This window comes from Microtus pennsylvanicus, chromosome 22 (genome assembly GCF_037038515.1).
Source record: "Microtus pennsylvanicus isolate mMicPen1 chromosome 22, mMicPen1.hap1, whole genome shotgun sequence".
Taxonomy (NCBI): Eukaryota; Metazoa; Chordata; class Mammalia; order Rodentia; family Cricetidae; genus Microtus; species Microtus pennsylvanicus.
In genome coordinates this window covers 12,542,112-12,557,856 of record NC_134600.1, presented here as the reverse complement: position 1 = coordinate 12,557,856, position 15,745 = coordinate 12,542,112, and the positions used below count along the sequence as shown (strand labels likewise).

Below are 15,745 nucleotides of genomic sequence, written 5' to 3'. Positions count from 1 at the left end.
CCAGAATTCCTCACAGGCTAGGGCCACCCAGCTGGGCCTCATAATATGAGCAGCTCCTCTATCAGAGATCAAATGACTCAGACAGAAGAGTCCTTCCAGTTCTGCCCTCCCAGCCCAGCAGACAGGGACCTAGTTTAGAAAGACTGTATTTAGTACACCTTATTCTACTCTCCTACACCACATCCTGTTTCTCATCCAAAGCACAGGGTCCTCTGTGTGCACATTCCATTGCACACTCACTTTCCAGTCCAGCCATCCCACTGCCTCAGAGATGGGAAATCCTGCAGACAAACACAGGTCACATTCATAAAGTAATCACTGTTCCTGTGTAACTGTGTTTATTTTATAACTGTTGTTAGACAAAAACAGACCATGAATTAGAAAACAATCAGGATCATGTTATGGCTTGGAGGGAGCAAAGACAATGTGAATATGTTGTGCTTTTAATTTCAAAAATTATTTTGAAAAGTTGAAACAGGCTTTATGACCCTGTGCTCCAGAGACTAGGGATTTGTATTAGAGCACAAAATATATTTCTCATGTATTTTCCCTAAAGATGAAGATCTTATTCCAGAAAAGTAATGGTCCTGTTAAGCAGGGACACAACATTTTACCCAGATCATCTATTTTGGAGAAACTACTGAAATATCACACATTAGGTTTCAAGATAAGGTCAGTCCATACCCAGATTGCCATTGTCTGTGGACTGAAAACAATGGTCAATCAGGATAATAATACAGCATCACAACTGACTAACTGATTCCACATAAGTAATCTCCGTTGAAGGAGGAAAGCTCTTACCCTCAGGGGAACCTCTCAGTTCCTGTACTGTGTCTCCAACAGCTTCAAAGTTGGTCAATGAGTTCAATTATTATACCAATCCCTCTTCATTTCTAAGTACACAGTAAAAGTCAGAAATTTCAACAGACACTCATTAACTGCTCTATTTTTCTTTCTAACTGACTAGTGAAGGACAAACCTGGAAGGAGTTACAGGACTCTCGTCCCAGAACTGGGCAGCAGAGGCAGAATTAGGTGTTCAAACTAATTCTCAATTTTTTTTTTCGAGACAGGATTTTTCTGTAGATTTGGTAACTGTCCTGGAACTAGCTCTTGTAGACCAGGCTGGCCTTGAAGTACCAGAGATCCACCTGCCTCTGCCTCCCGAGGGCTGGGATTAAAGGTTTGCGCCACCACAGCCTGGCAAAATAATTCTCAATTACACAGCATGAGGCAGGCCTAAAATATAGGAGACATTGATCTACATAGAAATCAACTTAACTTGAAAGGAATGAAATGAAACTATTAATTACTTAGAAACATTGCATAGGGGTTGGAAGATGGCTCAGTAGTTAAGAGCATTGCCTTCTCTTCCAAAGTTCCTGAGTTCAATTCCCAGCAACCACATGGTATCTCACAACCATCTGTAATAAGGCCTGCAGACATACACAGACAGAATATTGTATACATAATAAATAAATATTTAAAAAAGAAAGAAAGAAACATTGGATAACAGAAAACAATAGAGATAAGAGCAGCAATACACTTAAAGAAAGTATTTGATCCAGCGGTGGTGGCATTTAATCCCAGCATTCAGGAGGCAGAGGCAGGCGGATGTCTGTGAGTCTAAGGCTAGCCTGGTCTACAAGAGCTAGTACCAGGACAGGAACCAAAAGTTACGGAGATCCCGAATTTCCTGAGAAACCGAAACACTGACTGATGAAGAAAGTATGGAATATATACACACTAGAGTACTACGCTGCGGTAAAAAACAATGACTTCTCGAATTTTGCATGCAAATGGATGGAAATAGAAAACACTATCCTGAGTGAGGTATCCCAGACCCAAAAAGATGAACATGGGATGTACTCACTCATAAATGGTTTATAGCCATAAATAGGGGTCACGGAGTCTACAATAGGTGAACCTAATGAAGCTAAGTAAGAAGAACCTTCATCTGGTGATGGATGGAGATAGAGACAAGGACCCAAACTGGAGCACTGGACTGAGCTCCCAAGGTCCCAATGAGGAGCAGAACGAGGGAGAACATGAGCAAAGAAGTCGGGACCACGAGGGGTGCACCCACCCACTGAGACAGTGGAGCTGATCTACTGGGAGCTCACCAAGGCCAGCTGGACTGTGACCGAAAAAGCATGGGATAAAACTGGACTCTCTGAACATGGCAAACAATGAGGGCTGATGAGACACCAAGGACAATGGCACACGGTTTTGAACCTATGCAATGTGCTGGCTTGGTGGGAGCCTAGCCAGTTTTGATGTTCACCTTCCTAGATATGGACGGAGGGGGGGAGGACCTAGGACTTACCACAGGGCAGGAACCCTGACTGCTCTTTGGACTGGAGAGGGAGGGGGAGAGAAGTGGGGGGAAGGGGATAGGGGTGGGAAGAGGGGGAGAAGAGTGGGAGGAGGGGGAGGGAAATGGGAGGCTGGGAGGAGGTGGAAATTTGTTTTTTTTTATTCTCCTTTTACCAATAAAAAAAAATAATGGAGAAACCCTGTCTCGAAAATCCAAAAAAAAAAAAAAAGAAAAAGAAAAAGAAAAAAAGAAAAAAGAAAGTATTTGAAACTGATACAAAAAAGTGATTTTTAAAGTGATGATAATAATGCACTTTTAAATGGGCAGTGTGACTCAGGCCTCTAATCCCAGCACTCAGGAGGCAGAAGCAGGCAGATCATTGTTAGTGTGAGGCCAACCTGGTCTACAAGAGCTAGATCTAGGACAGGCTTCAAAACTACAAGGAAAACCTTTCTCAAAAGACCAAAAAAAGGTGCACTTTTAAGATTAAATAAAATTTTCTATATTGACTTTAAAAAAGAGTACACCCTTCCCGCGGAGAGGGGATGTCATTAACAAGAGATAGGTTGATGGTGCCAATATACATATGTTGACTCCTGAGATCTGTACCCTGATACATAGAGTTAGGAAATGTCCTGTTTCTCAAATCTCCAAGTCGACATAACTCTGTCAAGCAAGATTGATCATATTTCTAACCAAATTGAATTTCTTACCAAATTACAGATTGAATACAATGCTCATCAAAATCCCAGAAAAATTCTTCAAAGACTTCAAAAGAATGGTATTCAAATTCATATGAAAAAAAAAACAAAAAAAAACAGGAAAGCCAAAACAATCCTATACAATAAAAGAACTTCTGGAAGCATCACAATCCCTGACTTCAATCATTACTATAGAGGTACAATACTGAAAACAGCCTGGTATTGGTGTAAGAACAAACAGGAGGAACTATGGAATTGAACAGAAGACACGGATATCAATCCACACATCTTCGAACACCTGATTTTTGACAGGGAACAAAAAAATATCAAATGGAAAAAAAAGAAAGCATATTTAACAAGTGGTGCTGGCATAACTCGATATCAACATGTAGAAAAATGAAAATAGACCCATATCTATTACCATGCACAAAACTCAAGTCCAAATGGATCAAAGAACTCAACATGAAGCCAGCCATACTGAAACTTATAGAAGAGAAAGTGGGAAGTACACTTGAAGGCATTGGCACAGGCAACCACTTACTAAATATAACCCCAGCAGCACAGACAATGAGAGAAACAATTAAATGGGACCTCTTGAAACTGAAAAGCTTCTGTAAAGCAAAGGACATGGTCAACAAGACAAAATGACAGCCTAGAGAATAGGAAAAGATCATCACTAACCCCACATCAGACAGAGGTCTAATCTTTAAAATATACAAGGAACTCAAGAAATTGGACATCAAAAGAACACATCATTCAATAAAAATGGAGTAAAGACCTAAACAGAGAACTCAACAGAGGAATCTAAAATGGCTGAAAGACACTTAAGGAAATATTCAATATCCTTAGTCATCAGATAAATGCAAATCAAAACAACTCTGAGATTATAACTGACACCTGAATATATGGCCAAGATCAAAAATACTGATGACAACTTATGCTGGAGAGGTTGTGGGGAAAAGGGAACATTTCTGCATTGCTGGTATGAATGCAAGCTGGTACAGCCCCTTTACATGTCAGTGTGGCAATTTCTCAGAAAATTAGGAAACTACCTTTCTCAAGACCCAGTAATACCATTTTGGGGTATATATCCAAAGGATGCTCAATCGTGCCACAAGGACATGTGCTCAACTATGTTCATAGCAGCTTTGTTTGTCCTAGCCAGAACCTGGAAACAACCTAAATGCTGCTCAACTGAAGAATGGATAAGAAAAATGTGGTACATTTACACCATGGAGTGCTACACAGCAGAAAAAATGATGACATCTTGAATTTTGCAGGGAAATTGATAGAACTTGCAAACATTATTTTGCATGAGGTAACCCAACCCAAAAAGATAATTATCTCATGTACTCACTCATAAATGGTTTTAAAGCACAAAGCAAAGAAAGCCAGCCTACAGACCACAAATCTCAGATCTTAGACAAAAATGAGGATGCTAAGAGAGACTTACAGAGCTCTAATCTACATGGGAGGTATAAAGTATAAAAAGACAAGATATCCTGAGTAATCTGGGTGCATGCAGACCACGGAAGAGGGTTGAATAGGGGAGTGGAGAGGCAGGGAGTGAAGAAAAGAAAATTGTAGAGCTCAATAAATACCAATAAAAAAATCGATCATATCTGCAGAGGATAGTTGTCTAATTGCAAATTCAATGTTCCTTCACTCAAGATAACCTTTCTAATCTGGACACCCACACAATCTGGTCTGTGTTTATTCACATGACATTAATTTACACATGCTGGGCAATTACAAACCACTCCTGCTACCACAGTCAGGCCCTTTTTCATAGTGGTGGCTGCAACAGCTGATTGCCTATGCTGTGCCCCCTGCAGTGCACACAATAATCTATTCTTCCTATTGTGGTCTGAGGACAGAAGAAATGCTCCATATGCAAATCCTTTTCCTGGGACTGCATTGGGCAGTCAACTACATGCCTCAAATGTATTATTGTATTTTATTTTATTGGTTTTTTTTTGAGATAAGGTATCTCTGTAGCTTTGGTGACTGTCCTGGAACTGGCTCTTGTAGACCAGCCTGGCTTCAAACTCACAGAGATCTGCATGCATCTGCCTCCTGAGTGCTTGGATTAAAGTCATGCATCATCACTGCCCAGCAAATACATAATTTTAATACTGTGAAATGATTCAGTCACTTAAGAACTTTGAGGGTGTAATATAGAGGACACTCAGGGATGCCTAGGAAAGCAACAAACAGGGACCAAGGCCACCTGAGTCAACATAACAGAAGTTGTATCAGAAGCAATATTTCTATCAGGACAGAAATGCAGCTCTTCTAGAATTAATATGCCTTCCCTCTGAGAAATCACATCTCACACTTAGGAGATTAATAAAGAAAAGTATGTTCAATGATATTATGCATTGATCTCTATCCAATGCTCAAGGGACCGAGGTTAAACAGATTTTTGCATTCATTATATGCTGTTAGTCATAAGTATCCCTCAGGATAATGGTCCGGATTATACTCTGAACAATTGAAATAGAAACAGGCAACTTGCCAGTCTAAATATATAGGCAAAAATATTCTCAAGATATTTTCTTAAGTATGCCCGTGACCTTTTACAGCAGGTCATTCTTCACTGACAGGGTTCTAAGGTGAAGATCAGAAGGGAAGAGAAAGACTGGACTGGACAAGTCAAAGATAAAAAAGATAGGGTGGAGAGGTGTTGCGGAAGATATGTGCATCCTAGTAAGCTTCTTAAGAAAAATAGCGTCTTAGCCGAGCAATGGTGGGACGTGCCTTTAATCCCCGCCAGCAGATCTCTGTGAGTTCAAGGCCAGCCTAGCCTATAAAAGCTTGTTCCAGGACTGGCTTAAAAGCTACAGGGAAATTTGAAAAACCAAAAAAAAAAAAAAAGAAAAAAGAAAAATAGCATCTTGCCAGGTGGTGGTGGTTTATACCTTTAAACCCAAGACACAGGGAGAAGAACCCTGTGCCTCTCTGTGAGTTCAAAGCCAGCCTGGTCTGTTACTTCCTAGGGGGAAATGAAATAATTACATGAAGTCAGCAGAAAAATGATGCAATGAGACAAATTTAGGGAGAGGCTAGTCCAACAATTCTACACAAAGGGTATACAGGGTATTTTGAAATCTTGCTACGTCCAGAATGGCCTTGGTACTGAGAACCATAGCCCCATATGGTGGGAAATGTTGAGTTGTCAAGAACTGAATCAACCCCTCCACAAAGGCCTGGGCACCAGACCATTATGGGCTCTCCAATGCACAGTGCTGGTTTTAGAAAAAGCTCTCTTTTAGCATCAATACTTCAGGTCCTTAGGGAAACTCAAAGGCTTATGTCCCACGCTGTTACTAGGTCAGCAAGAATGTCCCTCCTCCCTGCCTGAGGTCCTAAAGGAAAGCCTTGATTGATCAGGTGAGTCATTCACACAACAGTGTTTTTCATTTCAAATATACGTAACCGGTAATATTGCTCTTCTGACCGGTAATATTGCTCTTCTGACAGAACTATGCCTCTCTCAAAAAGAAAACTGGAACTTTATGGCATGCCAGGTCTTAAGTTTGGTTGTGACCTGTAAAGTCTCCTTGAGCAGCTTGTTAACAGGTCTATTCTTTGATATTTGGGTGGGTCTAGTGATATTTTATTATTTATTTATTTTTTTGGTTTTTCAAGACAGGGTTAATCTGTGGCTTTGGAGCCTGTTCTGGAACTAGCTCTTATAGATCAGGCTGGCCTTGAACTCACAGAAATCGACCGGCCTCTGCCTCAAGAGTATTGGAATTAAAGGTGTGCACCACAACCACCCAGCAGTGACTTTTTATTTTTAACTCAGTGGTGGCTTCTTTGAAATGGTTTGGAATCAAATATCTGGACAATCCTGATAAACAATGTATACCTGGGCATTCTAATCTCTACCAGCCCTCATTAGCCTAGACTCACAGTTTGGCTGTTTAGATGCATTTCTCTCTCTGATAAATTCTACTTTGTGAGACTTAATTATTTTTTAAGCATTGGTCAATCTATTGTATCACCAATTCTACTCTTCTACATTATGACACAGTAGTGGAGAGCTACACGACATGTGAGATGCCTTTGATAACGTCCACAAATTTAAATATAAATTCAGATTATATTTAAAGCTTAAATGCAAAGTGCTCGATATTGAAAAGATACTGAAGAAATGAGGCTTCTCTGAGTTTGGCAACTTGTTTCCATGAATGCAGGAACCCTGTTGAAGTTCACTAGGAAGGTGTTTGTACACGCAGCTTCCTGCTCCCAATACTCTAAGCAGATGAAGCCACAGAGCAAAGTTATTCAGAGGCCTGCCCCTAGGTCCAGGAGTTAGCAGGGACCATGAGGGACTTCACAATACAGGCAATATGGCGGCGGGTTCCCACCCAGACCCATGGAGGTAACAACATAGTGTTTTCCGCACCTCGCCCTCTGCTCCTCCCCATCAGGAGACGGCATTCCCTCACTCACCATGTTGTGCTTCTCCATTTTGCTAAAGTTCTCAGCTCATCATCTCCTTGCAACAGCAACTGCACCCGAGAACAGGAATCCACTGGTGCCAGCTACTCTTCAAAGCCAAGACTGAAGGTGGCTGCCCGGAAGAGACCTGCACTGCTTCTGACTGGCAGGTCATCTGGAGTGCTGATTGGCTAGTGAGTCCTGAGTCACTAGAGCACCACCCATAGGGGTACAGTGTGCTTAAAGAGACAGAATACTGGCTCCTGTCCATTCCACTCACCCCAACAGAGAACTTCTCCAGATCTGAGAACATATGCATTTTAATAGCACTGGCCCCTGGCTACTAAAGCAATCAATGTCATCTTCTTGCACTCCTAGGAACTTCCCTTTTTTTTCCAGCACACTGCGTGACTTGTAGGGTGCACTGTGCTAGGCGGGTGGAGCAATTTCCTGTCCCACAGATATAAGGATGCCTAGAATACTAACAACTAAACAGTGTTTTAAAGTTACAAAATGAAATATTTGTTCTGTGGCTTCATGCTGAGGTCAGATGAACTGAATGTACTTTTTACATGGCTTTCACAGGGATTTTACACAACAGGAAAGAGAAAAGCAGGAACCAGATCTAAATCAAGATGATTGCTCTTTCCCCCATCAGAAAGCTGGATGATGACTCCATTGTTTATGGGCTTTATTCCTGAAATTCGAAGCAAACTCCAGGCAAATGAATAATAATAAAAAGGGCAATGTTCATGGAAATTTGAATATGTAGAGAATAATGGAGCTAGAAAGAATGTCTTCATGAGCACTATTGTTTGCCAGCACTTCTTCCTCTATAGTCAGGTGAATAAAATATACAGCTGCAGTATTTAAGATTCTCTACATGACCAGGACAGGTAGAATGATTCTCACCATGGATGTAAAAAGTAGGCTTATTAGAATGTCTCACAAGCTGTGGTCCACGTAATTTATGAACAGCTGCATACCAATGGCAATTGAAGAATCCAATAGCTTGCTTCTCAGCCTTTTGTCTAAGATAAAGAGAAGAATCCAGTAGTTGTTCTACCCACAAGGATCTGTGACTCAGCTGGTTTTAAGTATTCACCAAAATTACAATGACTAATGCTAGTAAAAGGATGAGTTTGGTAGCCAGTGCCAGAGCACAGAAGCAAAAAACAAAAAGATTTTTCTTCTTCAAAATACTTTATACATGACTGCTGCTGCCAGAATGTAAGATGCTGATTAAAGTTGGGTCATTGGGCTGGAGAGATGGCTCAGTGGTTAAGAGCATTGCCTGCTCTTCCAATTGAGTTCAATTCCCAGCAACCACATGGTGGCTCACAACCATCTGTAATGAGGTCTGGTGCCCTCTTCTGGCCTGCAGACATACATGCAGACAGAATACTGTGTATATAACAAAAATAAATAAATAAATAAATAAATAAATAAATAAATAAATAAATAAATAAATGAAGTTGGGTCATAGTCTTTGTTTGATTCAGTTTTTTGGTTTTTTGTTTGTTGTTTTTTTTTGTGACTTCAAGACAGGATTTTTCTGTGTATTTGTAGAACTCATTCTATAGCCTAGACTGGTCTCAAATGTAGAAAATCCCACTACCTCTGCTCATGAGTGATGGTGTTAAAACTGTTCACAGACATGGGTGGGAGAGATGGCTCACTGGTTAAGTGTGCACAAACACCAATCAGCTTAAGGTGGGTCCTATCATCTCAAATTATACAGATTAATTGAGGATTTTCTCATTTCAAAAACCTTAAAGTAAAATCTCTCTCAGGTATAATCAATTCTTTGTGTATCAGATGATCCTAGAGGTAGTCAGTTTTGACAACCCAAAACAGCTATTTCAACAGCCAAGACAGAAGAAATGATAAAAAAAAATCTTGCCTGCAGGAGCCACAAAGAGCATGGGAATTGTTTACCTAACAGTGTTTTTCCTCAACAAATAAAACATGGAGATTTTATGTAGGGAGTCTGAACATGTTCATGCAATGTTCTCCCTTTGTTAAGCCTGCTCAGTTAGCAAATCCACATCTAACCACAATCACAATGTAAACGCAGAGATATTTAGGGACATTCTTACCTCAAAATCATGCAGGAACAAAAGTAAATTACACAAATGACGGAAAGAAATGCCTCTGGCATGTTCATATTGTACCATAAGGTTTTAGTTGAAATTCAAGTAGATGACACTGTGGAAAGTCGACTATCAATCCTGATGCTAATTCTAAAAGTTAACTTTACCAACACCATAATTTTCACAAACACAAAAGATAGAGAACACAAAACCAGAAAATGTCAAGGAAAAGTAATCTAACAGCCCTCTATACAGTGCTTCTGGAGAAACAGTTATGATGATTTCTATTAATCTCAGTGAAAGCTGCTTTTGCTCTGTACAAACAGACTACACAGAAGGCCACAGCTGCTACATAGTCTACAAACAAAAAAAAAATCCCACAACCCAGGAAAACAAGAAACCTGAATAACATCCAAAAAAGGACCTGTGGAGAATTGGAACAATATTACCTCTTTTTTTTTTTTTCGCGACAGGGTTTCTCTGTGGTTTTGGAGCCTGTCCTGGAACTAGCTCTTGTTAACCAGGCTGGTCTCAAACTCACAGAGGTCCGCCTGCCTCTGCCTCCCAAGTGCTGGGATTAAAGGCGTGTGCCACCACCGCCCGGCACAATATTACCTCTTAAACTCATTCCAAATATCTGCCACTGCTGCCCATAAAAGCATTTGCAAAAATAAATATACTCAAATGTGCAAGCACATACTATTAATTCAATTCACTGGGATTTTGGAATAAATTCTGAAAGATCAGAGAAGTAAGGAGTCAAAGATCTTTTATGTCTACTGAATCCTCAGACCAAAGTGGGCAAGATTGTGTCTCCATGAAGACTCAGATTGAATGCTGTGGGCTCCTGTCCCCTCCCACGATATATTCCTCACTCTACCCAGTCAATTTGAGCAGTATAGGTGTTAACTCTTCTTTGAAGTTCTGGTAGAATTCCTCTCTGAACTCATCCAGCCCTAGGGTTTCTTTTGGGGTGGCTGGGAAAGAGACTCTGATTTTCTTTTTTCCTTTTCCTTTTTCAAGACGTAGTTTCTCTGTATTGCTTTGCTGCCTCTCCTGGAACTAGATTTTGTAGACCAGGCTGGCCTTGAACTCACAGAGATCTGCCTGCCTCTGCCCCCAAGTGTTGGAATTAAAGACACGTGCCACTACCGCCCAGCTGGAGAATCTGATTTTCTTTCTTTCTTTTTTTTTTTCTTTTTTTTCTTTTTTTGGTGTTTCGAGACAGGGTTTCTCTGTGGCTTTGGAGCCTGTCCTAGAACTACCTCTGTATAACAGGCTGGTCTCGAACTGACAGAGATCCACCTGCCTCTGCCTCCCGAGTGCTGGGATTAAATGCGTGCACCACCATCGCCTGGCGAGAATCTGATTTTCAAGTCACAATAAGACATATGTATCTTTAGTAGGTAGAGCCCAGTTACTATAAATTTTACATAAATCACAGATCTTGCTTAGAGTATGTGATGAATTAATTCATGTAATGGAATATGATTTTAAGATGTGTCAAATGCATTTATGCTGTGGAATATTTGTTTAATGATGCAAAGATGTATTGCATTCATTTTTTTCATTTGTTTAACTCTATAAAGCTGTGTTAATGTGCCTGTCTAAAACACCTGATTAATCAAATATAGACCTTAATAGCCAATGGCTAGACAAGAGAAAGAAATATGTAGGGCTTGTGGGCAGAGACAATAAAGAGGAAGAGATATCTAAAATTGCAAAAATATGAGAAATGAAGAAGAGTAAGAGTCCATGAGCAGGCTACCCAGCCACCTGGTCAGCTACAGAGTCAGAAGGAAAGAGATATATAAAAAGCAAAAGAAAAAATCTCAGAGGTAAAATGTAGTTAAGCAGAAATGGGATAATTTCTTGGTGGTAGCGCATTGTATCACGTGGGCTCGGTTTGCTAGAGCCAGAGGAAGGTTTCCTTTAAGAGAGGGTTCCTGACTCAGCATTAAAGGCAGAAACCTTATAGTTCTTTAAGGAAGATCTACCATGAAATATTTAAATTGTATTTATAAGCAGTCAGCTGCAGGCTTCTTGGTGTCTTCATGGACCTAGAAACTCCAGAGTTGTGATAATAAACGTGTCTCTCTTCAGTACCTCCTCAGTGAAGCTAGACTCTCAGCAATCTATGGAATGCAGTGCAGCCAGCCAACAAAGATGCAGCTTTAATCCTAGCCACGCTGCTAAACAGATTAAAAACTCATTTGCAGACCTCAGAAGAACTCTAAAGCACAGACTGAGAGGACACACAGTGGAACAGTGGAACAAGAGGTGTGTGAGCACACACCCCACTAGGCACCCACTCTCCAGGCCCTTGGCTCCACGCAAAACCTTGGGCCCTCTCCCACCTGCATCAGCTTCTCTAGTCAGCCAGCTGGTAAGATTCCTACAGGTAGTGTGCTCCAAATCCACCACCCTCTCTATTGCAGCCTGTAAGCTACAAGTCCCACTCCACCCCCAAACCTTCAAATCTCCTGTGACCTAAGAAAAACTTGCAAGCACAGGCTGCTATTGTTAGACTTTAGCGTCCAAACACTGAGAAGGAGTCGCCCACAGAGACCATCTCACACACCACAGCCGATGGAAACGCATGAGGATTTTATTAATTCTGTCATGACAGGGTCCCCCAACATTCGGGAAGCCGAGGGACCCCGAATAGCTGGTAAAGTCAACTTTTAAAGGGGACACAGAAGCAAGGGGGGTTGTTCTTTGACTATTCTGATTGGCTTATTTGAAAGGGCTATTACCAATAATTGACTGGAGAGCTGTTGCCAGATCAGATGAGGTAACAGGTCATTTTGACCCCGTTTCCCAGGGGACCGAATCAAAACATACGTATATGGGTAATTGTTCAGGAACTGAGTACGTGCGTGTGTAGCTGATAGGTCCTTGGTTCCCAGGGGAGGAGGGGAAGCACTGTGGCACAGCGGCTGAGAGGATTCAGAATTGTCAAAAATGGCTTCAGGATTGTCTTAAAGTCTTACATTCCCTCCTCTTATTTGGTCAAATATCTCAATCTTGAGATATTAGTAAATTTGGAGGACCAATTGGATCTATACACAGAGATTAACAAACCAGTGTTGTAGGCCCATCATAGATCAATAGAAGGCACCAGGTCTGTTGTCCTGGGACTTGGGAGAGTTAGGTTTGTTCCCAATTATAGGACGTATGAGAGGTGATATTGTTGAAACTGCCAGATGAGGCTATTCCCTCATAATAGGGAGGTCCTGCTTATAAGCATAGCCAGCAAGATTGTGTCAAGCTGGGGTCAGTACTATTTAGCAAAGAAAAGGCTCTCACTATCAGATTATACAGTCGCTGGCCTGTATTAGAGCTTGCCAGCAGTGGAGCAAGGGTTGCAGAAGGGTTCTTAGCATTAGGAGTGGGGCCTAAGGCCCTGGCAAAGGGGGCTACTTCGGCAGGGGCTAGCTGGCCCTGGTCAGGCAATACCGGGTTGGGCCCTAGTACTATGGTCATTGGAGGTGTTACAACAACTCATAGGGTGAACAGAATCCCTATGTCTTTTTTTTCTGAATCATACAACTATAAAGTATTGCCTATTAACTGGTTAGCTCTTTTTTTTTCTCAGTGAATGATTGTTTTTTCTGGTGTGGTACGGGTGAAAGAGACTAAGTCCTTTTTGTTAACCCTCAACCAGGAGATGTTGACATTGGTTTTACATCCCCAGGCAGCATAATAAAATATTTTAGCCCCCCTCCCACATACTGCAGAGTTTGCTTCCCCCCCCCCCAGACAAATATATCATTCAGAATATTTGTATGCAGGATAAAAGTTTCTGGGGTTTGCTTAGTATCCTCCCAAGAGTAATTTGCTAAAACACACAGGTCAAAAGTTAGCTGGGGGAACCAGGCATCCAGGGGATGAACTGCAGTGGCTAGCCTTAAGGCTGGCCCAGTCTCAAAGTTAATCAGGGTCCAGGTTAAGTAGTCCTGGGTCGTTCTGTGGAGGTGTAGGCTTGATGTGAGAGGCAGGCAGGCTGTAATACTGTCCACTTTGAGGGCAGTAGGTGTAGGGTCCCTTCCAGCGAAGTCCAAGATTCTGAGACCGGTGTCTTAGAACGTACATAGAATCGCCAACCTCGAACGGGTGTGAGATTTCCGGGTGCTCGGGCTGGTGGTGGGAGGTGCCAGCAAAGAAGCAGGGAAAATAGCTTAGTCCAGCGGACAGCAGCAGGAATAGCTAGGGCCCCTTCAGGGAGGGTCTAGTCTGGTCGGCAGCAGCAGGCTCTGGTCAGATAGTACTTGGTTTTAAATACTATCTCATGCCCCAAGTCCTTCCCGACACCCATGGTGACAGTCCTGCTGCTCGCCCCTGGGAGACAAGTGGGGGAGATGTCACAGGTCCCTGTGCTCCACATGGAGCATTGTTTTGGGGAAGTATCTATGTTCTGGACCCCCGTGCCCAAATATTTTCTCCAGGGGTAAGTCTGCCAGCCTCCAGGGGCAGCTGTGGGGGATATGAATCTCAGATAGCCCAGGAGGCTAGCTCTGCCACTAGTTGACAGAAATTAGGGGTAAGGGCAGGGGTATCAAAGCAAGGGATTGAGGAGGCATAGATTGTAGGTATGAGCAGGCAGCTGCTGTTCTGGCTGTGGGGTGCTGTAGCTTTCCTCATGTCCCTCCAAATATACCTCAGGTGTCAATTCTGGAATGAATGCGAGATTTCCAGGTGTCAGGGTGGCCAGGGGTCTCTATGCCTGGGCTCGGAGATCTGGAGAGCCTTCAACCGCGCCTGCGGATGGGGTTTGTGAGCAAATGGGTCATGAGGGGCCTGAGGAAACTAAGAGGGAGGTCCCCAATATTGGATCTCATAGGGGGTTAGTCCAAGCTGAGACGGGGTGTTTCGTACACAGAACAGGGCTAGGGGAAGGAGCTGTACCCAGTCTCTAGTGCCAGATTCCAAAGGCTAATTTGGTAAGGGTCTTTACTTATCCTTTTTACCTGTCCTGAACTCTGGGGTCTGTATGCACAGTGTCATTTTCCCCAGTCTTACCTATGCCCTGACTTTTCTGAGCAACAAGGCAGCTTTACCATCAACCTCGATTACCTTGAGCAGGCCAAACCTCGAGAAGATTACCTCTTTGATCTTCTTAGTCCTGGTAAGAAAAAGCTTCTCTGCCTTCCGGCCGACGTCCCTTTAAGTAGGCTGCTCAGCTCATTCACCATTGCTGCCCTGTCTCATTCAGCAAATCCTACCAGCATACATCACCAAAACCGGCTCTGCTTGGGCATTGCAGTACCCCAAGCTTCCCACAGCTGAGGTCTGGGAGCTGGGAGCAGTTGTTCTCTGTGAAACTTGCAAGCAGCTTGGGAAGGCCATTTGGAATTGGGCTCCAGCATCTCCCAGCTCCTCCTCATTTCAGTCAGTTGCTACCTGCCGGGCCGGTGGCTGTAAGCAGAGTTCTCAGGCTTGGGATGTGACCAAGGCAGCTGGGAGGAGGATTCAGCCTGCAGTGGCTGCAAAGCCTTCCTCAGCGAGGTGGGCATGGCAAAGGCAGAGAGCAGCCTGCTATTCTTTATAGCCCTGGAGAACAGTAGGGGAAGTCAAAGTCTCCAACAGGTCTTTTTGTAATAATAGTGTGGGACACTCAGGAATAATCAGCCATCCTTTTGTCCATAGTCAAAAGCTTTAGACATAGCGAGGGGGAACTCCTCCCCCCTTTTCCCCCATACACCCCAGAATTGGACACCAGGGTGTACAGTGTAATCGGGGGGGGGGGGGAATTTCAGTACTGTCACTGTGGATACTGCATAGGCCTCTCAGGTGGGCAGAGCATCGCTTCAGTAGCCGGCTGTACTCGGTGCCGTTCTCCAACCCATTTCTGCTCAGCAGCTGCTTTGGGAAGTGTCTCCAGCCCAAAGTCCTGTAGAGCCATTTTTCCTCACTGAAGTCCACATTCGACCACTCAGGGGCTGCTCTGTCTGAGGTGTGCAGTCTCTGCAGGTGTCATCTTCTGTTGCCTCCTTATCTGTCTAATTTTTTTCTTTACTAAGTCCTGGAGGGAGCATCTCTGCAGTCCCTCCATTCTCTGCAACTTGCTACGAATATCTGATGCTGACTGGCCTATAAAAGACATCACTGCATTGGCTTGGCAATCTGCTGCCATGGAATCAAAAGGGGTTTACACCCTGTACCCCTCCAATAGTCTTTCTAAAA

General features: G+C 42.8%; 1 protein-coding gene across 1 annotated transcript in view; it reads right to left on the bottom strand.

Annotated features, from left to right (window-relative positions):
- Nucleotides 1-13,045, bottom strand: part of LOC142840058 (uncharacterized) — a 67,325-nt gene extending 54,280 nt beyond the window's left edge. Inside the window, exon 1 of the mRNA XM_075956540.1 lies at nucleotides 12,869-13,045. Coding sequence (XP_075812655.1) covers nucleotides 12,869-13,045 — 177 coding nt within the window. The remainder of the gene's footprint in view (nucleotides 1-12,868) is intronic.
- Between the last annotated feature and the right edge of the window lie 2,700 nt (nucleotides 13,046-15,745).